The 26489-nt window shown below is 43.7% G+C and overlaps 2 protein-coding genes across 2 annotated transcripts in view; one reads left to right on the top strand and one right to left on the bottom strand.

Moving 5' to 3' along the window:
* Nucleotides 1-26489, top strand: part of LOC309813350 (uncharacterized protein) — a 439697-nt gene that overhangs the window by 119667 nt on the left and 293541 nt on the right. The window lies entirely within an intron of this gene.
* Nucleotides 1-26489, bottom strand: part of MYRIP (myosin VIIA and Rab interacting protein) — a 180780-nt gene that overhangs the window by 2780 nt on the left and 151511 nt on the right. The window contains exons 11-15 of the mRNA XM_082638168.1: nt 16440-16634; nt 9793-9954; nt 5036-5140; nt 4863-4923; nt 3321-3439 (exon numbers count right to left, since the gene is read on the bottom strand). Coding sequence (XP_082494294.1) covers nt 3321-3439; nt 4863-4923; nt 5036-5140; nt 9793-9954; nt 16440-16634 — 642 coding nt within the window. The remainder of the gene's footprint in view (nt 1-3320; nt 3440-4862; nt 4924-5035; nt 5141-9792; nt 9955-16439; nt 16635-26489) is intronic.

Below are 26489 nucleotides of genomic sequence, written 5' to 3'. Positions count from 1 at the left end.
TTTTATTTAGCATGCCTCATCTCTCTGAAGAAGTACTATTGGTGTGTGGTTTGTATGCGTCTGTTTGTGCCTGCGTGTGTAAGATGTGTACATACTTACCAGCCCTGTCAGCCCTTTAGTTGTTGGGGTTTTAACAGCTTTGCAACATGAATCTTTTAGTTTTGAAATTTTTTAATCCTCTGGAATATTTCATATTGCATGAGAATTAGCTCATAAAAATTTATCAGCAAAACCTTTTGGCCAGAGAAGCTTTTTTGAAGTTTTAATAAACTTAAAATTTTTATTTAAGTCAGTTTTTACTGATACTCTGATTTGATCCCGATTTTACTAGAACTAAGACTTTAAAATTTATTAGCATAGATTTACATCACATTGTATATTTAAATAAAAAATTTACATCTTTATTAGAATCTCTTACTTTTTTATTTCTTGGGTTTTTTTTCTTGAATTGGCTAACAAAAATTTCTCTATTTTCCCAAAGAATAAGCGCTTGGATTTATGATCATTTCTATAGCTTTTTGGTTTTAATTGGTTTATGCATTTATCTTTGATGTCTGAAATTCAAAGTCTAGTTCACTTGTTTTGCTTCTTCCTTCTTTAATAATGAAGAAAAGATTTAATACTGTGAATTTGACTCAGTGTGGTTCTGTATGTATCTCATTTGTTTTGATATATGTAATGTCTTCACTTTGTAAATGCTCTGTGGATTAGCTTTTTTCTTTAATCCAATAGTTACTTGGAAATATGTGTGAGATGTGCACGTTGTGTGTGTGTATGTGTATGTGTATACTTGTGTATGTGGGTGCACATGCTTTAAAACTTCTGAGTAGGGTTTCTGACTATTTTAACTTTTGTTCTAATTTTCTAGATTTGCTCTATCCAATACGGTAGACACTAGCCACAAGCGGCTGTTTACATTTAGATTAATTTTTTTTTAATTTATTTAGATTTTATTTTTGGCTGCATTGGGTCTTCGTTGCTGCGCGCAGGCTTTCTCTAGTTGTGGCGAGCAGGAGCTACTCTTTGTTGGGATGCACAGGCTTCTTATTGCGGTGGCTTCTCTTATTGCGGAGCGCGGGCTCTAGGCGCGTGGGCTTCAGTAGTTGTGGTACGTGGCTCAGTAGTTGTGGCTCGCGGGCTCTAGAGCGCAGGCTCGGTAGTTGTGGCTCACGGGCTTAGTTGCTCCACGGCATGTGGGATCTTCCCAGACTAGGGCTCGAACCCATGTCCCCTGCATTGGCAGTCAGATTCTTAACCACTGTGCTACCAGGGAAGCCCTAGATTAATTAAAATTAAATAAAATTTAAAAATCAGTTCCTCCAAGGCAGTAGCCACATTTCAAGAGCTCAGTAGCCACTTCTGGCTGGTGACTACCATATTGGGCACTGCAGATATAGAACATTTCCATTATTTCATAAGGTGTATTCTTTACCAGTGGACCACCAGGGAAGTCCCTCTTAATTAAAGCTTAATAATTACACTATTCAAATTATCTAATTTGTATTTATTTCTGGTGTACTGGGCTTCCAAGGGCTGATAATGGAATTTTAAAGTCATCAACCATGGCACATTAGATTGCGTTGCTCTGTTGTTTTGCCAATTCAAGAAAGTCTCATGATTTACTTACTTTATTTTATCAGTATCTAAAACATCCTCCCTCCGTGTTTCTACTGTGTGCTTCTTGCCTTGAATTCTACTTTGTTTGAAAGTAGTATTCTTGCCTTTTCTTTTTTGTTTGCATTTATTTAGCATAGAATGTTGTCTGTTCTTTCATTTTTAACCTCTCAGTGTTATTTAAAGTTAATTTATTTAAGAAATAATTTATTGAGGTGAAATTTACGAAACATAAAATTAACCATTTAAAAATGAACAATTCAGTGGCATTTAGTACATTCATAATGTTGGGCAACCACCGCCTCTATCAAGTTTCAAAACATAGCATCACTCTAAAGTAAAACCTCTTACCCATTAAGCATTTCTTCCTATTCTCCCTCCCCAGAGCCCCTGGCAACCACTGATCTATGTTCTACATCTATGGAAGGTAATTTATTTATTATTTTATTTTATTTTTTAAGAGAGGGGGATCTGGAGCTTTATCCTTTAAAATTTTTTTTTATATTTTTAAAGTTTTTGTTGACGTATAGTTGATTTACAATGTTGTGTTAGTTTCAGGTGTACAGCATAGTGATTCAGATACACACACACACACACACACATATTCTTTTTCAGATTCTTTTCCCTTATAGGTTGTTAACAAAATATTGAGTATAGTTCCCTGTGCTATACAGTAGGTCTTTGTTGGTTATCTATTTTATATATATTAGTTAATCCCAAACTCATAATTTATCCCTCCCCCCACCCTCCACTTTCCCTTAAGGTAATTTATTTTTAACTATCTTATTTATAACAGACTCCCTCCCTGGCCCTAGTGGTCTGCCCTTTTAGTGTGATAATGCTTCTTCTTAGCTCTTTGAAGTACCAGCCAGGAGCCAGGTAATTGGACTTTGAAAGGTCAGGGGTAACGGCTGGCCAATGAAGCAAAGGCAGTGGGCAGCACTGTTGCCATATGGTACCTAAGAGATGCAGTAACTTGTAATTCAAAAGGGCATGCCCACCATTATGCCATTATCTGGTGCTTCTGTGCTCATGACACAGGGACATGAGGGGGCGGAATGGGAAGGGAGTGACAGGTGATGCATAAAAGGCAACAGAATAAGTTTTGCCTTTCGTTGCTTCAATCTTGTCACCCAGCCATTGTCTGCCCCCTCTGCATAACTGGTATCACTGAGGCAGTTTAGCTGGGTCTTCACCTCCCATATAAGCAGCATCAAGCATTTGCAAAATTCTGAAGCATATGTTGGTGTTAGGGTAATAATCCCTTAGCCCTCTTATATGATCTCCAGGTTTATGCAAATTATCCACTGTCCCTTCCTTTGCCACATTTATGGGCAGCTGCTGACTTTTTTCTGGAACACAAGTAATTAATGGCTTAGAAGAAATTTAAGGAAGAGTGAATATGAATCAAAAACAGAATAAAAACTCTTATACCTCAATCAGACCTTATATTTCTGTCTACATATTTTTATTTCTCTTATATTAAATCTGGTTCATACAAGGAGCTGGAGATATAATTGACAGGATGTATCCACATACCCAAGAGGTTAGCAATATAAGGACCCCCACCACCCAACCAAGAGACCATGAGACCATGCAGGAAGGATGCTTCTTGGGGCTCTGACTGGGGACTCAGAAAGAAGGGCTACAGAATGGAGGTGCCATCAACAGTGACAGTAATTGGCATTAAGATAGAGATGACTTACTATCAAATCCTTGGTAGTGCTTTTCCTTTCTGTAGTCCTGTTTGTCGAGGAGTCTTGGAGAATGAAGTTGCGGTTAAATGTTTTAATGGTGGTCGCTGAAGATGCCTCAATTTTTTCAGCTAAAAGGAAACACATAGGAATAAGTATTATCCAGAAGCTGGACTGATGGTTAAGGAAGAAAGACCAGGTGTCCAGATTACCCAGATTTTTGTTCTAGACTGGCATCTCATTCTGGTCCATAGGTCTGACTGTGGAAACTTTTTGTTCTGTTTGTTTGATTGTTTATTTATTTATTTATTTATCTATCGATTGATTGATTGATTGATTGGTGGACCAAATAAATCAAGGCATCATTGGTGGCTTTCTAGGAAAAGGTAGCTTGGAGATAATCCAATACAGTCTACAAACTCTTATTTGCAATTCTGAAATATAAAAGGCTCTAAAAACAGCAAATCTTTACAACTTTGGAGTCAAAATTGCCTGATGGCAAAACCTGACTTAAACTGATATGTGGCCATTTCAAGTCCTTGTCCCTCTCATGGAGCATGAACATTGTCACGCTTTGCTGCAGGGATATTAATGTGTTTATCAGATGCTACTCCAGACACCACGGGAGGGGGCTGTCATGAAATACACAGTACATGTACCATATTACTTTTCTAAAGTCCAAATAATTCTGAAACATGTATTGACCCAAGGGTTTGAAGTAAGGGATCGTGGATCTGTAATATATTTTAACTGTTTAGGGCTCTGGGGAATATAAAGTAGGCACTGAGTAAACATTCGTTGAACAATGAATGGTGGAACCAGGACTCAGACATATATCTTCTGACTTTCTACTCTTCTAGTTTGCAGGTCTAAATTTCTAGTTTGGCATCATCATTCTGTGGCTTCTGAATCTAGGGAAATTGTTGAAAATGTCCAGTAGATAAGGGTGATAGGACTGGCATTGCTGGAATCCCTCTAGGTTGGGCTCTTTGTTAGATGCTTTTGGTGTCCTTCCTGCATCTCCCTGACAGTCAACCATTCCAGCCCACTCTGACAGCATCCCACTACAGGCATCACCACTCTCTCTTGGCCCATGAATGCTGGGGTGGGTCAGAAGTACCAGGGAGTTAATGCCCCCACCAGAAATAACCTTCAAGCAAAGATGAGAGTTGAAATATCTCATCTTCCTATTCTTTGAGATGGAAACTCTGAGGTACGGTTGATACTGTCTCCCAGAAGTCCTCAGCAGGGGTTAGCCTCATTTGCCCAAAGCAGCAAACTACTAATTAAAGTACATTATATTGGCTTAATTTCCTTCCCTGAATCTTTTCTTTCTTCCCATATCAGTGTTTCTTGGAATTACCTCCCAAATCACATCTTTGTCCCAGGGTCTGCCTCTTGGAGGAATTCAAGTCAAGATAGACTCTCCACAAGGGCAATTCTGGGTGAGAACACCCCATTAGATCTGGTCCTCAAACTCAGATCTCTGAGTTACTCTGAGTGAGTGAGTCAGGCTTAGTGCTTTGGTGGCTCTGTGGTTTGATTTAAGCATACCTTTCATCGGTGGAGCAGGGAGTTTCCTCCTCTGCTGCCTTGATGTGTCTATGGTTTGTACCTATAAACAGAACACAGGAATCAGTACACCTTCGCAAAGCCAGAGATGTTTTATCTTCTACATTTTCCAGGTCGTGCAATATTCCAGCAGAGGGAGTGAGGGACAAACGCACCTGGTTCCTTTGCTTCTGATCTCGTTTTCTTGTGAGGCGCCCACAGGGTGCTATGTTTAATCCTGCAATGGTCAGGGCTGAAATCCGGCTCTCAATATCAGAAATCTTAATGCAACAGAAAGGCGGAATCAGTAGGGAGAAAGCCCAGGAGGGGGAGAATCTTTGTTGAAAGTATTATGACTCTATGAAGAACAAATCTGCTTTTATATATGCTCATTTATTCATTCACTCATTCAACTTCCACCAAGCACTTCTCTATTTAGTACTGTAGTGAGAAAATAAACCACAGGCCTTTCTTTGTAAATTTAATTTTCCAGTTGTTAGCTCTATAGCATGTCACCCCTGTCAGAGGACCCCTAGGGATAAATGGAAGCCCAGGGCACGATGGGCATGATGGCCCAGGGCCATCCGGCTCAGCATAGGGGTGGGGGTGGGGGTGGGGGTGAGGGAAGGCTTCCAAGGGAGACAACACGATGTGAGCTTTGAAAAGCAAGTATGATTTATAGGTCCTGCTTCCTTCTTCCGTGACTCCCTGAATCCAAAACCACAGCACCAGGTCTTAGGAGGGAAGCCCAGCAGCCCCTGGTTCAAGTCCATTTCCTCTATTAAGAGGCCAAGTGACCTTGAGAAACTCCCTCCTCTCTCTGGGCATCAGTTTCCTTTACTATAACATCAGTAGGTCAGAAGGAGCTCAGATTTTTTTCCAACAATGTTTTAAGGTAGATACAGAGAACAAGAGCCCACTCAGCACCCGGAAAGAACCCCGGTCCATCCATGTCCCCAGGGGTGAAGAAAACACGGCCCCTCCTCTTAGGAAAGGGCATTACTATGTGCCGTTGCCATGTTGAGTGCTTTAAATACATGAACTCATTCATGCTTCATTCATAATCCTGTGACATGGGTACCATTCTCTTGGTTTTACAGATGAGGAAACTGTGGCTTAGAGGGATGAGTAACACACCCAACATCTCACAGCAGAGCTCAGCATTAATGCCGCTGCTCATGATCTCACCATGTTGCCCCCTTCTCAGAGGCCTTGCCAAGGCCTAGCATGGGGGACACTGGAGGAGGCTGGCAGAGTCGAGGGAGGAGGCTGGGATCACAGCTATCCTGCTGAGATGGCACATCCTGAGTGTTGCTGGGGAATCAGCCAGGAAACCTGAAAGTGGGCCCTGCTGCCAATGTGTGTGCCCTCCGCCCCGACGTCTCCATTGCCTCCCCGTCCCTAAGCTATTTTGTGCTGCACAAGACGAATTCTAATTCTGTTGCCATTTACTGAGGGCTTCTTTGGACAGAGCCCATTGGGATAGATGCTATAGGAAGTGCAGAGAGAAGGTCTGAAAGGTCAGCAAATATGGGAGATGCTTCTCCTATCCCGGAGGAGCGGCAATCTTACTCAGATAAGGAGGAGGAGGCAGATAAAGGCCAAGACTGTGGCAGCTGGTGAAAGAATCCAAGCTGGCCAGCAGCCAGCCCCCAGAAGGGGCCACTGTGCAGCCCCTGTCCCTTCCTAGCCCCCAGATGCCTTCCTATTCTCATTCCTCAAATTTCATACTGAGAACGGCGTTCCTTTGGTTTATAGACCAATAAATTGCACAAACTTTTATCAGTCATTTGCAACTGATGTGGGTTGATGCCCACATTCTTTCCTGGAAGCAGTTTTGATGGAGGGCTTTGCTCAGAGGGCCCTGGGAGACAGGTCAGTGGGAGAGCAAGTTGCTGACCTCCTGATTTGCTGACTGCCAGGCTCTAGAATAAGAAGGGTTAATTTTTCCAGTTTTAGTCCACAGGGCAAAGGATGCAGAAAGAGGAAAGGAGACTGCTGAGGGCTGATTTTGCTTACATTTTGTTTATCTATCGCTCTATCTATCCATCCATCCATCTATCACGTTGTGTCTAACTGTGTTCCATTAATCCCTAAGACTGCATATCCAGTGACCCTTACACTTGCTAGAAGGGGATGACCAGTTCTGCTCTGGGTTTCCTGGGAGCCAAAGCAAAAAGATCATTTTACGACTCTATGCCCACAAGATAAAGACCAAGTACTCAGAAGAATAGCTTTTCTTGATATTAAGAGTTAAGAGAGACCTTCCCCAGGAATGCCCACAGAGGTGACCCTGCAGGATGCAGTGGACAGCATCCTTAGCACGCTGCCCGTGCATCATCCTGCAGTTGGCTTCAGCACCAGGCAATCCTGTCAGATTAGGTCAGATTCTAGGGTTGCTTTCACCTTGGAGTCCCAAAGGTTAACTCCAAGGTGAAAGCAACCCTAGAATGTGACCTAATCTAAGAACACAATTCAGCACATCTACCCTCCAGTGGGACCCTCCTACCATCCTGCAGGATACCCTCAGTGACATCTTCTGTGAGACTCTGCTTTGGACAAGAACAGATAACAAGGAATGAATCTTCTTTCTCTGGCAGCAACTGTAGGACAAGGAGAGTCTCCACGCTAATAAAGGTTCCCACGTTGAAAAGAGCCGTAAAGATGATGGCAAGGTTGATGACCTCCCATGCAAAGTAAGGACTCTTATGCAAGTGGATATATACCTGAGGGTAGGACAAGCACACTTTTCAGGAAACCACACAGCACAGACTGGTGAAGAATGTGGGCTCTGAGGCCAGAAAGACTTAGGTTAAAATCCTGGCTTCATCACTTTTTAGCTATTTGACTTCGGTTTAACCATTCTGAGCCTCCTTTTCTCCAGATATAAAAAGGGAAAAAAAAACAATAGCCACCTCATGGGGGTGCTGAAAGGATTAAATACAATAATGAATTCAAGGGTTAAGCCCAACTCCTGGCCCACAGTAAGACTCACTGAATATTAGGTATTATTAATGACATTATTATAATATTTAACAATGAATGATAAATTAATAGGCACATTCAAACACATGGAAAATGGACATTTTGGACTCCAGGATTTTGTGCCATAAAACATGGCTCCAATAATTTAAGCCTAGAAAAATTTAGAGGCGTGAATAACTAATTATCCAATAAAACCCTCCCAAACACCCATAAACAGTATTACTTCCTGCTAAACCATTCAAGAAGTATTTGCTGCAAAATATACCCCCAGAAAACAAATGATTTGATTCTACTTCATATAACATTAACTATAAATTGATTAAATGTTGAGTGGCATTTGTGGGAAATGATTTTTGAGGAGAGTTGCTCTTCAGCCATTCTTGCTGGTAATAAACAGTCAACAGGGCCATTTGTGATGAGACCATTCCTGGGCCATTGCTAGCACAGAACTGGTTCCCTCCCATTCTCAAGAGTGCTGAATGATATGAGCAGCTGTTGTGATTTTTGGTTCTTTAAGATAAAAATATTTATTTAAAAAATAATTATCGGACTTCCCTGGTGGTGCAGTGGTTAAGAATCTGCCTGCCAATGCAGGGGACCCAGGTTCAAGCCCTGGTCCGGGAAGATCCCACATGCCATGGAGCAACTAAGCCCGTGTGCCACAACTACTGAGCCTGCGCTCTAGAGCCCACGAGCCACAACTACTGAGCCTATGCACCACAACTACTGAAGCCCACGTGCCTAGAGCCCGTGCTCCGTGACAAGAGAAGCCACCTCAATGAGAAGCCCACGCACCACAACAAAGAGTAGCCTCCCCTTGCTGCAACTAGAGGAAGCCCGTACACAGCAACGAAGGCCCAACATAGCCAAAAATAAATAAATAAATTTATTTAAAAAAATTATCACCCCAAACTGTCATCTTCTCTATCCAGAGATGGTTTCAATTGATCCCCATTCTCCAGAGGATGCAGTTTTAAGATGCAGGGTCTACAGAAATATCAGTGAACCAGGGGTCTACACTGAGCTTATGCTGCAGAGACCAGCATTTCTCGTGGGTCCCTGAGTATGTATATGTCCATGGACCCCAGTTTGAGAATCAGTTACTTAGTCCACAGTCCATTTTGATCCAGAGTCAGAGGCCAAGGGAATATCCATGAAAACTGCAAACAAACATCTTCAGAAAGTTATAGATAATATAGTAATTAGTTCTAAAACAGCCGTATCTAAATCATGAAAAATATTGGTCTAAGAAATCTACACTTCATTTTTCACTTATTTATTCATCTCATTTTTATTGAGGCCCAAACCTGTGTGAGGTGTTATGCTAGGCACTGGAGTTATTGTGTTAAGCTAGATAGCTAGAGTCCTGTCCTCAAGGAGCTTTTAGTCTGTCGTGGGGAAACCTGGCATTAAATAAGTAATCAACAGTATGATGGGACTTCCCTGGTGGTGCAGTGGATAAGACTCCGCACTCCCAGTGCAGGGGTTCGATCCCTGGTTGGGGAACTAGATCCCACATGCATGCCGCAACTGAGAGTTTGCGTGCCATAACTAAGGAGCCCACCTGCGGCAAATAAGACCTGGCACAACCAAGTAAATAAATAAATAAATATTTTAAAAAAAAACAGTGTGATAAAGGTTAGGGAAGGGTGGTCTTGGGATGGAATGGGAGCCTCTATAGCAAGGGTCAGAGGATTTGTCAAAGAGGAAAATGGCATAGGTTTTAAAGAGATATATTATCAAGGTCATAATTTGGGGAGAGGAAGGGTGCACTTTAAAAAAGGAGGCTTTGGTGGAATCCACTTGGAAGGACCATGCCCACGAAAAGTCTGCTGGAGATGGCAGGAACTGATAGATACAAAGGCTTTGAAAAGATTCTTTTTTAAGATGGGGTGCCCTCTCCTTTTGCCCGGTAGTTCTCCATCTGGGCAGAGAGAAGAGTTCTTACCTGGATCTCAGCATGGTGGACCCGGGCTGCTGCCGTGGCTACTTGGTCCTCCAGATCTGCCAGTTCAGTCTCATCAGTGCCACTGTGGATGCAGCGGGCAGCATCCTCTAGCTCACTCAGCTGGCCTTCAAGTCCATACACGGTACCTGCCGCCAGGTACACCTGTAGAGGAGGCATGGCCTTTGAGCTCAGGTCTGTGGACCCAGGACTGGTGGGGCCCCTTCAGGGGATGCCATAATTCAGGGAAGTGAGAGAGAACTAGACTCAACATTGGGAGAAAGAGACAGGGAGCCCCCCATTTATAAATATTTTTCACACTTAAGTGGTGGTAGCATAAGGTCTTGACACCCCATCACTGTCAACCACACCTCCTCTTCCCCCAACCTTTCCTGCAAAAAAAAGTAGTTTGTAAATTTTAAAAATACAATAAAATAGTACAAGAATACATGACATCAGCTACATAAATTGTGAATTTGTCCAGGGACTATAACAACCACAATATCAAGATAGAGGAAACAAAGAGAAAAACTCATGATGTAGATTTTCCAATAAAAATTTTGGTTGGCATTAGAATTTGGAAAAATTCAGAAAACATGAAAGAGGTGAAATTAATTTAAAACGATTACAAATTTTGCGTGAATTATCTCTGATTAAGTACTGGGAAGTTGCTTGAATCAGGTTAAGGGAATGAAAGTGAACCTGAAGTATGTAGTAGGAAAGTGCCTTATTTTTTAGAAAATAGTGTGATGTTGAGAAGCATATAAAATCTATGATCAATTAAGACAGTTTTTTGAGAGCTCCTGAAGATTAAAGAGAAAATAAGATAAAGGAAGTAATTTGAGGGAAAATTAAAGGAAAAATTACTTTGGCTTATGAGTTTATAAGGTGATTCTCATAAAAGTGGGCAAACAGAAAGTAAAATCGTTGGAATAATTCAGGCTGAGGACAGGGTGAGTGAAACAAATGCTCCTTCAGCCTAATTAATAACATGATGAAACAGTGGACAACACAAGGAACTAAATGTATCTAGAGAAGGTAATTACTTAAACAGGTTTATGAGGTTTAATCAATGTATATAAAGCTCTAAACATGTAATCACAGCCAGTTGACTTGAATGATATGCACGGTCACTACTTTAACAGTTCCTTTAACTTGAGTTAAAAATATAACAGAGTTAGGCAAGCCAAGAGCAGTGCACACAGATCATGCATGGTCATTTGCACTGAGCAATGGTGAGTGTTGGTGAGGAGGGCAAAGAATCCTGAGATGCTCCAACTCAGTCAATTCCTTGGCATGATTCATGCATCTGCGTGAAAACTGGCAATTTTACAAAACATTTCAGAGTGGAGCAAAGGCACGTGCAGGTTTGATGAGAGCAGATTTGTGCATCACCAGGCACAATTAGCTGTGGGAGCTTCCAGCAATGACTGACATAGCGGACATCAAGTTGGGTGATTCATCGGTCACACAGGGGTCATGAGTCAAATGTCTGCTGGTAACTGCCTTATTTCACTTTGCCCTTAGTTTTATATTTCTTTGTCATATGCAAGTATTAGAGAACTTCTGTTTCTAAAAGATCTTCACAGTTTAATATAGCCATTTACTCCTTATCTTCAAAACAAGAAACACTTTATAGTTTGTCACATGAAGGAAGTGATGAATATTTCAAAGCTATTTGAGTGGAGAAATCATTAAAAATTTGTCTCTCAAAAGTTGTGAGGTTGAAAAACTTATCTTCAGAGGGGAAGAAAAATTGAAGAAAGAGAGAGAGAGGAAAATAGAATAAGAGGAGAAGAGGAGGAGGAGGAAGAGGAGAGGAGAGGAGAGAGGAGGAAGAGATCAGAGCGATGGCCACCACAGTTTGAGTTTGGATATTACACTTTTGGTACCCACACCAAAAAAAGGGGAATTCATTTTGATAATTAAAAACATAAACTTATAGCTTTGCACAATGAAACTAAACTTGGAATTTAAATGAAATGAATAACTTAAGTGTGGCAATGGTTAAACATGACCTGACATATCTTTGGTCTCAGGACCTTGATATTTCCAGAAACACGCAAAACTCAACATCGTCATACCCTATGGTTGTATCAACTTAATAGCACCTTGTTGTTTTGTCACCGGCATGGTCATCCACTAACGTTCCTTACTTTCTCTGCCAAGACAAAGCAATATGAAATCGCTCCAAGTTCTCAGCAAGGCCAGAATGGTCATCTTTTACTTTGTGTTCCCTAAAAGCCTGCTTTCCTGGCACTAGGGGGATAGGGAGGTTCAGTGGTTTGGCACTGACACCTGCTCAACAGGAACTTACGAGCAAGGTCATGGCACCTAAAGGATTAGAGGATGATGACAATGGTGATGATGGTGATGATGATCATGACAGGGATTTACTGAGCCAGAGGGCTGGTGCCAGATTTCATGCCTTTATCCACCCTGCCCTACGATGCTGTGATACTTAATCTCGATTGGAATATTTCGACAATTTATATTTCAAACGTTGGCATAAACGTACTAGAGTTACTGTGGTTATAGATGGCCGTAATATTGGCTCTGTGGCTGGGCTGAAATAACAAAAATTAACATGCCATATAATTAAATTGTTATTCTAGTCTTAAAAATAACCCATTTGAAAAACATTAACCTGGAGATGCTTGCTTAATTAAGGTCCACTTTTGGCGAGAAGTATGGTTACCATGTCTGAGTAATCTGTGTCCTCTCCAAACTCTAGTCATTGATGCCTGTGACCCCACTGACTGGCTCCTGGTTCAACAAGCCTTTCTCAAAGTGGTTCAAGGGATGAGAATAGGTGTTTCAAAGGAAGGACTTTATGGTCAAAGCCCCTAGAATAAAGAACATTAAACAGATTTCTTTATTGCTGGACTTCTCAGGGTCTTTAATGTGCTAAGATGTATCTCAGTTTTCCTAGAAAGAGTATATGGGTTTCTCAAGCTTATTTGATCTTAGAGCATCTTGTTGGACTTGACGTCCATGACATATACTTTAGGGGACTAAGGTTAGACAGTAACAGATAGTATTTCTTTCCTTGTTCTCTGAGAGCAGAGAACCATGACCACTTCTAGAAGTTCTACCTCTCCTGTGCTATGGGGGTTGTACAAGGGCTTTGAGAAGGAAGATCAACGTCCTCTGCCTGATCTTTGATTCTGGGCCAGAGCTGGGTCCCCCCCTTGGCCGTCCCACTGTGCCTGCTGCCACTGGTTGTATACTACAATGTATTTGGGGTTGCCGGAGTTATAAGGCAGAAGTAAAAGGGAAGTTGAGACTATTCCTCCATTGGCTCTGTGGCTGGGAATTATGGGGTACCCCAGGTGGTCTCTGTCATTTAGGAAGATAAGAAATGAGGAAGGTCCTTAGATGGGGGTGGGAGGGTGAGGGAGCCGACTCACCCCTCCCACTCACAACCCTGCATAAATCCACAAGGTGGCCCTGGTGGGCCCCTACCATTCATACCACAGGTCTGAAAATGGTCATACTTGTTGTTCTCTGTTGATCCCTAGATCCATTTTCCATTCTGCCCTGCTCTCCTCTGTTCTCTGTGACGCTAACCTATACAAACTTTACCACCAAGGCTCCCTTGCTGATTGGGATGGGTTTGGCCAATGGGAAGCACCAGCAGGAGATCAAAGGCAGGAGGAGAAAGAAGTAAGAGCCTTTTTTCCCTGCTTTTTCCCTTCCTGGATTCTATGGCGACAGCTCCCACTAGGGGGCGCTCTTCCAGGCTCCAGTTCTCCCTGGGCTATACTGCCTGAGGGTGGTGACCACTTCCTCCTACTGCTACTCTGTGGGCACTACAGCACCCCTTATCCTTGCCCACACCTGAGCCAATACTCCCTTCCTGAAACTTTCCTCTCCCAGACAGACCCCTACAGGTACAGTAGAACCCTGTGCTTCAGAGCTCCCCAGGCATTCAGTCCAAGAAACTGAGTCCCCACTGTGCGTGCAGGGGAGGCTGGCATTGGTCAGAGGTTTCTCCCATCTTTAGGGGAGACAGAGCTGATTTCACAGCCAGGCAGCAGGTGAGAAGTGTCAAAGCTAAGAGACTAAGGAAATTCTAAAATCCCCATGCCCTACCCTAATTAAGTGGATTAACAAGGCAGTTTATGAAAACAGATTAGACATATGAATGTGATATTTTTTGTTTTATCTTACGTAGCTCTGAAATCTTCATAAGACTTCTTAAAGATGAATATTCTCTTGCAAATGAGGATGTTCTCTTTTATCTCAGTGGCTTGGTCTGCAGAAGCCAGTGTTCAGAGGGCAGACTAAGTGTTGCCATTTCTATTTCTGCCATTCCCCGGGCTCCTCAGCACAAAGGAGAAAGGCAGCGAAGGGATGAGGAGCAGGCGCGCTCTTCAGAACATAGACAAAAGCCCTGGTTTAATTAAATCAGCTGCACCCAGAGGCCAGTTTAAGAATCAGCCCTGCCCTTCTCCTGCTGCTCCGCTGAATTCCATCCTGGAAACAGCAGAGCAAGCAACCTGCCCATGGCTCTGTGATCTGGTGAACTAAAGAGATTAAAAAAAAAGTCAGCCCTTCTGTGACTCAAAGACCCACAGAATTCAAAGGAACAAAGATGGAATCTCTCCGGAGGTGAAATTTGAAAAGCTGGTTGGGGTAGGGAAGGAGGTGGAAGTAGGCAGTTAACTCTGTGAGAACAGGAGAGGCATCTTAGAGGGGCTGGACAGGGAGCAGGAAGTTGTAATCCCCAGCTTTCCACTGCTGGTGTTTCTGATGTCTTGACTCAGTGGCTAAGTAGATGTGTTTCGCACTCAAAGTGTTAATGAACCCACAAAAAGAAACATGATGTACAATAAAAGGATCTTACAAAATGAAAACTCTGCCAAGGCCATTGTAGTTTTCAGTAAACTCCTTAGAGGGGAAAAAAAGGCATGCTGTCTTTGCTTTCAGTGTGCTGACCTTTGTCATTTAAATCTAGATTATTTCATGCATTGTAAGTTTTTTTGATACCATACTTTGTAAAAAGAAAAAAATGCCTCCCTTTCCTGGTGAACCATATCTTTATTTTAATCTTTTCAATTCTGTGTGTGCAGGATTAGGGCCATTTTAGGACTATCAGCACTTGAAAGAATTGTATCGTAGGCATTTTTAAAGAACAGAGACCTGCACATTAGAAGTAAAACATTTCTTTTAAAAAAGGATTTTATTCATCTGATGTAATCATATATCAGATAAACATTCCTTGCACACCTCCTCTGTGTCAGGCTCAGGGCCAAGGGCTAGGGCTATAGACAGGAAAGGCAGCAGGTCCTGTTCTATAGGAATTTATATATCCGGTTTCCAACTTGGGCATGACTGTGCCCTACTCTTTCCCCATGCTCCCGCTAATATTTGGCAATGTCTTGAGACATTTTTGATTGTCAAATCTAGGAGGGTGCAGCTTCTAGCATCTAGTGGGTAGAGACCAGGGATGCTGCTAAACATCCTACAACATACAGGACAGGTCCCACAACAAAGAATTATCTAACCCAAAATGTCAATGGTGCTGATCTAATAGGAGATATATGAGTGAACAGAAAGGGCAACAAAGTGAGGCAGACATATGCTTAGGTTTTATGGGAATCCAAAGGGAGAGAGTCTTCTACTTTCAAAGTGAAACTAATATTGGCTTTTTTTTTACCTTGAGTCATTTTGATTTGTTGTTGTTTCAACTTCTGGCAAAAAATCTCTCTGATAACATTTCCTGGTTTCTGAGAACACCATTCATTAGAGCATCTCCAAATTAGGGTTGATTCTGCTGGGTCTGGAAAGATGGAATCACCTGACTGGATTTGACATTGGGACTATGCCAACTGGTGATGGTAACGATGGCCTGAGTGGCTAATGTCCAGATTTCTCTGTGTCACCCCTGGTTTGCATTGTTGGAAAATTCTCATTGGACCTTTACTGAAGTCTTAAAAATGATTGTAGGTGTTTATATGTAAGAATCTGTTACATTCTTTCTTTCCTCACCAGCTGGAAGGACAGAAAAACCATTACGAACAGACATATCCGTGAAGCGGGGCAGACCAATTCTGTAGTAACCTAAGTTCTGTTGGCAACCACTGTTATTCTCTGTAGTGGCACTGGCAATGCTCCACCTGGATCCCCACAGATCCCGTATATAGTTTCTGCATACTCCCCTCCCCGCTCCCAAGCTGCAGTGTGCTTTTGTTTCCAACAGCTCAGATCTATGCAAAAACTGCCTTTGAGCTACTGTAGACACTTTGCCTGCATGCAGAGAGACTGAGGTGCCCACTGGCTGTAGGAAGAGCCAGTTCCTTTGCCTTAGGTCAGGACAACTCTGAGATGCAACTTACACCCCGGAGTTGCCTGCAGGATCGGGCTGAAGCTACGTTTTGTGTAAGATCATAGCTTTGCTTGACTTCTTCCCTCTCCCCACTCCCTTACCAGTCTCCCATGGGAGCATTTCCCTAATAAATCACTTGCACAGAAATCTTCATCTTGGGATCTGCTTCTGGGGAACCCAGTCTAAGACCCTTCTGAGAATATATTTGCTATGGTGGTAGTATATTTGTGTCCTTGCCCTCTTTGTGAAGAGTTACAACATCATCAGCTTCTCCTTTGGACATGTGTGCCCTAGACAGAGTACATCCACACTGTCTTACATTTTCTTCCAGGGAAGTCAGCTGCTCATCCAGTCTCACTTGGTCTGTTCCAAGAGGAAACGTCCCTTTCTCTCTGTCAGGAGGGACAGGTGGGAACTCCCAGGGCCCTGTAGACTCTGCTATCAACTCCTCCGTGGCGTTGATGACTTTCAGGACTTCTGTGGAGATGTTGCAGAGAGAAACAGCAGAATACTTCTGTTTGGTCCAATAACAGAAGGGGACAGAAGACAAGAACAACATTAACAACGACATGGAAATTCTACATTATCATGGTGCTCATCATGAGATCGATTCTGTTTTATAACACACACAAACATCAATGTGCCAAAGGAATGAGACACTAAAAAATCTACCCAGTCTGAGGGGACTGAGAGGAGGCCTGAGGTAACTTGGCTTAGCTTCTGTGACTCACAATGAATTATTTCAGATTCTGAAGGAGAGAGGAAGGAGAGCTCAAGTGGAAGCTACTAGGTCCTCTGCCACTGCTGATAGTTTCATATTCGTAACCTCGTTTTCTGGATGACATTCTCTTTCCTCAACAGAGCTTCAGTCACAGACTCTGTCAAACTACATTCACGATGTGGTCCAGTGGGTAGCTTTATGGATGAAGAGTTAGGAGACCTGGGCTCTAGATCTGGCTGTAACTTCATCTAGATATTGGACCTTGGCCAGGCTACTTCCCATTTCTGGAACTCAGTTTTGTCATTTGTACATTGAGAGGATTGGAGAGAGTTTCTCTGCAGTCTCTGGTAGCTACTGTGTTGTTAGCTCACCCACATCTCTTCTCAAGCCCATTCTTCCTTATCTTCCCCCACCATTAAGGCTGAACAGAAAATACACTGCATTTCCCAGCCTCTCCTGCAGCCAGGGGCAGTCATGTGACATCGTTCTGACCAGTGAGCCTGAAGGGAAGGTCTATTGAGGGGTTTCTAGCAAATCTTTTGTTTTCCTAATCAGGTGAATAGATGCAGCTGATGCTCTCCTGCCCCCACTTCTCTCTGCCTTGATCATAGGTCTGCGGTTAGGAAGCCAACAAGAGTGAGGATGATACCAAAATGCTGGGTCAGGTGGATCAGAAAGACTGAAAGAGCCTGAGCCCACATAGCACTGGATCAGCTGAACTGCCTCTGAACACCTTGATACATGTGTGCAAAATAAGTCCCTACCTGTTGGAGCCCCTATTGGCTGGATTTTCTGTTATTTGTGGTTGAATATATTTCTAACTGATACAGGTCACTTCTAGTTTTTATATTCATGGCTCAAAATTACAGTCAGTCCAGATCTGGGCCAAGGTCTTTAATGGAGCAGAGGTACTTCAGCCACAAAGAATTATCTGCATCTTTGAGTTCATCTGAACATATAGCACCAAGAAGTAAGCAGGAGATCAATGTTGCTTGGCACTAATGATGTCCATCTACAATCAATTTTACTTAGCCCATCACCGGGTTTGTAAACTGGAAGTCAAATATTGCCCATGGGCATTTTTTTAACCAGTAAAGTGTTTCAAGAAAGCCTGGAATTTTAATGCCTTTGGTACCTCCCAAGGTATCTATCTGATTCATATATTCTGGCCAAAATATATTAATGATAGCTCTGACTTGGTTTGCAGTTTGTTTCCCCAAGTAAATTCTATTGCAGGTTTTATCTCACTAGAGGAAGTTTTCAGTGGCCCTGCAACTTCACTATGGAATCAGAGTGTCTAAGTGACAAGTCTGTGGCTGAGTCCACAGTCTAGAAGCTGGCTCTGGGCTCTGGTACATGGTCTCATCCTAGGGTCTCATCCTGGCACCTGTCAATCATCCTAGGGTTAGGGCACATGTGCTCAGAGGGCTCCTCTGCAGCCTGTTTCACAATAGCTGCTTGACTCACCCAAGAGTTATGCTTCTTTTGGTTCAAGGGAGTTTGCTACATACCAAAAAAATGGGTCTGGGTTATCAGGAAAATAAGATGGAGGAAGGTGACGCAGACCCACCAGAATAAGGGAAGTGTCCGAGGGAGAGCCAAGCCAACTCTTTACCTTAGGAAAAACTTGCAGAGGCTGTCCGCCATTATCTAGAATCCTGTAACTCAATGTGGCAGGTTTTGGAGATGAATTGGACTCAAAATGTTTTTGGCAAGAAAGAGCTGCCACTGTTTGCTTAAGTCCATTTTAGAAAAGGCAACGTTGTATGTATGAAAGCAGGTTTGGTACACTTCTCTTAGTAAATAAAGCTTGTATTTAGAAAGTTTGCCCTTTGTTTGTTAGAAGAGGTGCCTTTGTACATCTTTTGACTAAGGGATTCAGGAAAAACGGTTAGACCACAGCACGATGGAAGGGCAAATGTTAACATTTACACACATCTCCAATTGGTCCAGGGTCATTAAGGGGCCAATGTTATTAATGGGAAGGACTTCAGAGGTGCTTAAACAGAAAGAGTTATCTGCATCTTGACTCCAACTGAACATATAACATCAAAGCGATAAGCTGGACATCAGTGTTGCTTGGCAGTCATTTTTCCTTTCCGTCCAGAAATAGCCTTGTTTATTCAATCATAGGAGTTGCCAGCTGGAAGCCAAATATTGCCTAGAGGCATGTTTTTTGACAAGAATGCCTTCTGTGAGATAAGCACTTCCCAGTTCTCTGCAGTCCCCACCATTCATTCTATTGCATACATATCTTATTGGGGGCCTGTGGTGCACAGGCTCTGCTCCAGGTGCTGGGATAAGCAGTGAACAGTGGATGAAGACCCTGCCCTCAGAGTGTGCCTTTAGCTCTACCCCAGCCACTTGACACGGTGACATACTTTCCTGACCCCTGAAGGTATTTGCACTTGTCATTAAGTGAGAGTGAGCGGTCCCCAGCAGTTGGTCTGTGGAGAGCACCATGGCTTCACTTGGGAGGTCTATGGTCCCCTTCAGAAGGGAACCAGCTTCCAGCTGGAGAAGCGACTGAAAAAAATTATATGGAAACTGGACAAGATCTCTCTGGTTGGTTGGTGTCCCCGTTCTGCCCTCCATCGTGAAACACAAACTGGAACCCACAAACACTTGCAGGGAATTAATCCCACCTCTAGGGAATCGGGTGGTTCTTCTACAGGAGTGTTGCGGGCTTGCTTGGATGTGAGTGCGGGAGTGGACAGGGCACCTGCTGGAAGTGAAGATAACTGGGATTTAATTAGCTGTGTGACAGGAGCAGGGCACCCAACCTCCTTGTTCCTTAGCTTACTCACTAGGCCAGTAAGCGATTAGAAGGTTTGTCATAGGGTTAACACCAACTTGTTATGTAAATGTCCTGTTCCCTGCCCAGTCTAGATTTAACAGTAGAAAGTACCTTCTACAATTGTGTGAAATAAAGCTATATTTAGCACCGGACAGGGTTTTGTTCAGATAAAAAGCTGGTGAGGATTCAGAGGTGCTGGCAGGGAGCCCTGTGTGTGGGAGAAATGAAAATCTACAGGAGCCTTCCTGCTTTATTGCTTAAAGCTCCAGAGACCTGAGCTGAATGGCACAAACAAAGCACAATTCCAGAGCCAGAAAGAGCTCTCTATGACAGCAGCCGACGTTACTCCAGACATTAATTATAAGATGAATCAAACGTGACAGGTCCATGGTATCAAATAAGGGAGATGTGAAAGTGTGAAGAAAATCAGCTGACAGAATAGGGGCTGTTGCAGAACAGGAAGGTTGGCCTCAAAGACACTCGTGGCCAAGGGCCCCATGGATGATGGAATGAAAATGGCCAGTGGACTCATGCAGTAACCAAATTCAACCTTCTAGTGATCAAAGAAACACAAATTAAACAACAAATTTATTAAGTGCCGGGTACATGCATGACTTCCTTTCAAAATGCCCAGCATAGCCAGTATGGCTTCTCTAGGGTGGAGGAGGAGCTTTCAGCTGTTGATACGCCCCGGGGATGTATTTGCTCTGACACACTGATGCTCCTTGACCTCCCGACCACGCGTGGTCACCACTGAGAGCCTGAGTGTCCACCTCTAGGGTCCGGTCTGTGTCACATCCCCTTGTGGAACATCAAATCTATTATGTCAACTTTACAATCACCGGGCTGGAACCAAGAGTCCACGCTCAGGGTACAGAAAGTGATGAGAAACCTCCAGTGTTTCCTCCATCGCTCAGCAGTGAGGCAGAGAAACAAGCATCAACCTCAACAAAGACTCAGCTTCCTGCCAGACTGTAACCAACAACAGGACCAATGCAAACCTTTCAGGAGGTGATGTACCACTCCGAGGTGGGGGCCTGCCACTGTGACCATGACAGTGGACCTGAGAAAGAATACCAGGTCAGGACCCACGTCAAAATCCCACCTGTATCTTTTCTCTTCTTTCTAGGGACTGAGGGCAGAGCAGACTCCTTTACTTTTAGTCTCACTACCCACAAACTTGAGCCCGAGCAATCTCTCCATCCTGTAGCCATGCCCTTTCTCTTCCTATAAAAATATGTTACTAGAAACAAATTCTTCCTCCATTTACTCTTCCTTATAAACTGTTTTCTAAAGACATGCAGCATGCAAAGTGTTGCCAGGGGGAGAGTCTGAGTCTCTAGAATTTGAAAGAAGAAAATATTTCCATCCTAAACACTAGATATACCTGCTTATTTGCAATCCTCGCAAATTCTCCTGATAATTTTCCAGGGTCATCATTCATTTCAAAGCTTTGTGTTGGACAAAGAAATGCAAACTCATTTCAAGCTGGAATAAGTGGGACTGCTGCTTACCAGAATGGCTCAAGCTTGTGAACATGTGAGTAGCGGGGTCTCATTAGCTACCTGGCTTAATAGGAAGAGAACGCAGTGGAATAACAGAGGCCTGATCCCAGACCCCTCTCTACCCTTGGGCATGTGCGTGCACATGTGTCTGCCAGTCTCAGCGGCGCCAAAACGGATTCAGTATCTGGCTGTGTGTGATGAACTGGGGCTGTGACAGAGGCCTGGGGTATCTATTTATGTGACTTGATATAAGTCTTGATATGACAGAACCTAATACAATGTGGAATAAAAGCTTTGAGGATTAAATGATGTGTCCAGGTTTCTGGGGCAGAAGAGGAAATTTCCCAGTTCCACCTCGGGGATTGTTCTGACACCTATAATAAGACCTAAACAGATAGAAGCTGAAGGGACATTGATATTAGGGTTTTTGTGAGATTTAGAAGCAGGCAGTATGCTTTGAGGTCTGTGGGTCGATTTATGAAGCAGGAAGGGCAGTGGCGAGGGGACTGCCATGTCAGCAGGGTCTTGCAAAGGGCCTCCTTACCCATTGGGCTCAGCAGGCGTGGAGCCTAGGGCCCACCATTCTTTTAGGGGGTCCATGAAAATGTCTTAATTTCTTTTAAAATCATATGGAAAAATGAACTATTAGTTCCAGGCACATGTTTTAATACACAATATTAATCTTTATACCAACACAATTGTAAAATACGATTTTAGATGGTTTTTTGTGGAGGAAAGGGTCCACAAAGGCAAAAGTGCTTGGGCCCACAAGTCATAAATTGGCCCTGGTCTTGCTGATCTGGGGCCTCTATGGAGAAGGCACCTGTGCAGGGCTGGTTCCTAGGGTGGATCTGGGCAGCAGCAGCAGCCTGGTGAAGGCCCTGAGCAGGCCCTTATAAGATGGCTGATTGTGAACATGTGTGAGATCTTTCCCCTAGATTCCCCCAAATAATGGAGGGAGACAGTGGGGGTGGGTGGATGCTCTGGTCTTGTGGTTTCCTAGTGGGGACGGATGCTAAGGTGACCTTCTCATTGTACACGTCAGATCATGAGGCTTGGGAAATTCAGGTTACTCTGTGTAGATTTTGGGGAAATAACTTAATCTCTCTGAGCCTCAGCTATGAAATGGAGATAACACCATCTAGCTCAAGGTGTTTTTGAGAAGATGAAATTAGTCAGCATATGCCAAGTGTCCACAGTGTTTGGGTCCAGAGCTGTCCACCTGTCCTCAAAACTCTCCCACCTGCCCTACTGGCTCAAGATGGGAACATTACTGGTGATGGCCAGTAGCTTAGACACCGTTTATTATGTACTGTGTTCTATTTTTTTTTCTTTTTGGCTGTGTTGGGTCTCCGTTGCTGCATGCAGGCTTTCTCTAGTTACAGCGAGCGGGGGCCACTCTTCGTTGTGGTGCGCAGGCTTCTCATTGCAGTGGCTTCTCTTGTTGCGGAGCATGGGCTCTGGGGGGCACAGGCTTCAGTAGTTACAGCGTGTGGGCTCCGTAGCTATGGCTAGCATGAGCTCAGTTGCTCTGCGGCATGTGGGATCTTCCTGGACCAGAGATCGAACCTGTCTCCCCTGTGTTGGCAGGCGGATTCTTAACCACTGCACCACCAGGGAAGTCCTGTACTGTGTTCTTGAAACAACTTTCCTTGACTACTTGGTGTTTTGAAGGATGCTTTTTACTATTTTTTAACCAAAAAAAAAAAAGTTAAACTTTGCTGCTGTTTCCTAGTTTTTTTCTCTTGCTAAGTAAGAATATTTAAAAAAAAAAAAAGCCACCCTGGTCTACTACTGTCTGGCTTCACCATAATGTCATAAAGAAGGGATACCTTAACACCAAAAATGGAAGACACAATATCAGAATACAGAATGGTTTGTCCTGAGAAATGACAGTAAACAACCCGACACTGACACTCAAGACACGCACGCATGCAGGACCCTCCGTTTCCCAGTAGGGAGCATACTGAACCATACGTACTGATAGGCAATAAAAATAAGGTATGTCATTGCCTAGCTGGGCAACCGAACAAGCCAGGCCCTCAAACATCATCTACTATTTCCCATCATCACGAATTTAATTCAAGCCTTCAGGAAGCATCTGCTCTATGCCCAGCACTGCACTGGGCCCTGCAGGGGATGCAGAGTGAGTAAGCCTGGGTCCCTGTCCTCAGAGAGCAGAGACAGGAGAAGGGCAGGAAGACCCAGGTAGCAGGAAACAGGTCCTACCCTGCACTGGGAGCCACAGGCTGTGGACCTGCAGAGGGGCAAGCAGGTTCCGTTAATGTGTGACTTTGGGGTCAGTCTGGAAGCACAGGAAATAGAAAGAACTTTAACAGAGGCTTCTTAAAACATGTTGGCTCCCATGCAGGAATTACAGGCAGAGGAGAAAAGTCTTTCAATGTTCAAGTTGCATAAAATGTGTACGGGGCCTCACCTTCTCTCCTGGGACACGTTGCTCCTGAGAGAGCCCTTTAGGGAGGAAGAGAGGAAGGAAGGAAGCCAGCTCAGTGTTAATGTGCATCCTTCCTGTGCCGGGTCTGACCCCAGGCTTCTCGTGATTTCGTGTAACCCTCATCACAACCTGACGTGGTGGCTGTTTTCATCCCATCTTGAGAGACGAAGAAACTGTGGCTTAAGGAAGAAGATGCACAGCTGAGATTTGAACCCAGAGACTTCGGTCTTCAAGGTCCACACTCCTTCCCACCTGCCACATCACCTCCTCCACCTGCATAACTCCTGGGACCCAATGGACTGCAGAAAGTGATGGAAGAACAGAATCTAACTGAATAATCAGATCCATGAACAACAGATCAGCGAGAGAAGAGCCTGTAGCCTCCACCAAGTGACATCAATCAGAACAAGCTCGTTGATTTGTACACCAATGACCAAGCCACACAACAGAGCTTGAGATCTCCCAAGCGACCAGCTCCTATTCTGAGCCTTACTGAGCCTACCTGAGATGGAGCCACCAAAAACAATCAGAGTGAACAAGAATGTGGTCTCTGAGGAAATCTGATCTAAGTGTGATCCAGACTTCACAGCCCGCTCATTACTTTTCTGTCCCACATTACAGATGCTGCCTTGGCTTTATGAAATGCTTCTATCAAACCGCCAGAGCAAGCAAGGAAATTTGTCCAAATGCCCTGATTTCATGTATTTTTTTCCTTCTCAAAGGTAAGAAAAGAAACTCCATATGTCCTCCTGAATAGTTGACAGAAATCTGCTAGAAAAATTCAATGCAAATATGTTTCAGTTCTCATGAAACATAAGGCGCTCCGGCGAAGCCTCTACAACCCGTCAAAATACATTCTCCATGAACAGACTCACGTCCCCAACGACTGACTTGAAAGAAGGTGGCACAGAATTGTGGAAAGAAATTGGAGCATGAACCTAATAAATTAGCATATGTAATAAATTGAAACATGAAATGTAATGGAGATCAGAGAATGGACCTCTAGGAATGTTTGGGTTCTTAAATCATTTAGATTTTGATGGTCAAAGCCACCTATGAAAGAAATAAGATTTTTTAAAATTGTGATAATTGAAATGAATTTTTAAAAAAATTTATTTCATTTATTTTATTTTTGGCTGTGTTGGGTCTTCATCGCTGCATGCGGGCTTTCTCTAGTTGTGGCGAGCAGGGGCTACTCTTCGTTGAGGTGCGCAGGCTTCTCATTGCGGTGGCTTCTCTTGTTGCGGAGCATGGGCTCTAGGGGGCACGGGCTTCAGTAGTTGCGGTGCGTGGGCTCAGTAGTTGTGGCGCACGGGCTCAGTTGCTCCACAGCATGTGGGATCTTCCCGGACCAGGGATTGAACCCGTGTCCCCTGCATTGGCAGGCGGATTCTTAACCACTGTGCCACCAGGGATGCCCGAAATGAATTTTTTAAAATGTGCTATTTGTACATTTAGTTTAGTTCCAGAATTAAACCCACTGGTCTGTATGTTTCCCCATGGTCATTTTCTTTCCCTTCCTTGGTGGAGTCCCTGTTGTTTGATGTAGTCACCTGAGCAAGGCCACTCCAGGACCCGTGATGGTGAGAGAGGAGGGGAATGCTGGAGCCACTGACTTTGACCATACCTGCCCGGGCAGGTGTAGGGCAGGCAGGACTTCCTGTCCTGGCAGAGGAGGTGATCATGGTTGTCGATCTCTTTTGCTTTCGCATACTGGCTGTTCCTCAGAAAATTATTTCCTGATACTCACTGGACACATTTCCCCACTTGTTGGAGGTAACCAGGGCTCTGCCAGGGCACGTGCTCAGCTCTGTAGTAGCCCAATGACACAGGAAACCACCTTCCACGTTCACTTGGAAGGGAGGTGGCACATGGCAACCAGGGTGATCTTGATAAATGTAAGGCCCTCCTTGTTATGTCTCTGCTGAAACCTTTCCACGTGCTTCCTATCTCACACAGAATAGAAGCCAAAGTTCTCTGCATGGCCCACACCGCTGGCTTGCTCTGGCCCCTCCCTCTCTCACTTCTCCAAGCGCTCTCCCCTTGGCCATGTTGCCCCAGCTACCCTAGCTCTTTAAGCTGTTCCTTGAACTTGTCAAGGTCATTTCCACCTTAAGGCCTTGCATGTTTTTTTCTGCCTGGAAAGCCCTTCCTTTAGATCTTTGCCTCACTTTTCCCTTTGTGTCTTTCGGGTTTCAGTGGAAAACAGAGTTGGTCAGAAAAGTCTGGACCACCATGACTCATACTCCTTCCAACTCCATCCGTGAGCGTCGTGCTGAATCTCCTTAGCACTGATCACTAAGGACCTCTTCCCCTGTATGTGTTTACATACTTATCAGCTGTCGCCCCCAACAGTGGGTAAATTCCACAAGAGCAGGGACCTTTTCTCTTTGGTCCCTACTGTATTACAGCTCTTAGAATAGTTGAACAATTATTTGTAACAAGGATTGAACAAGGATTCAAACTCTAGAACTTGTGCCACTACCTCTCATGGGAAGTCGGCATCTTTTCCTTATTGTCTCCTGTACGTATTGCTGGCCCTGCAAACCTGGGGGAGCCATTCATTCCTTTGTTGGAGAGAACATTAAGGACCTTCCTCTCTTGCCACATCCCTTCCCCCAAAAGAACAAGTGCACATCTCAACACATTTATTAAAAAATGATCTCTTCCCAACCAGGGGTGAGAGGTGGGTGGTAATTATGAGATCAATTGTGAATTAAATTAAGTATATTCTAGGGCATACTTCTGGACTATTTCATTGCATCCTTTATCAATATCTCACAAATTTAATTACTCTGCCTTTAAAACATGATGTGCTATCTTAATAGATAGGTCCTCTTCATTTCTTTTATTTTTTCTAAGCATTTCTAAGTTATTCCTGACTTTATTTT

Source organism: Mesoplodon mirus (assembly GCF_964341445.2).
Source record: "Mesoplodon mirus genome assembly, chromosome: 12".
Classification (NCBI taxonomy): domain Eukaryota; kingdom Metazoa; phylum Chordata; class Mammalia; order Artiodactyla; family Ziphiidae; genus Mesoplodon; species Mesoplodon mirus.
Note: the sequence above shows the minus strand (reverse complement) of the source record. Positions and strands in the feature narration are given on the sequence as shown.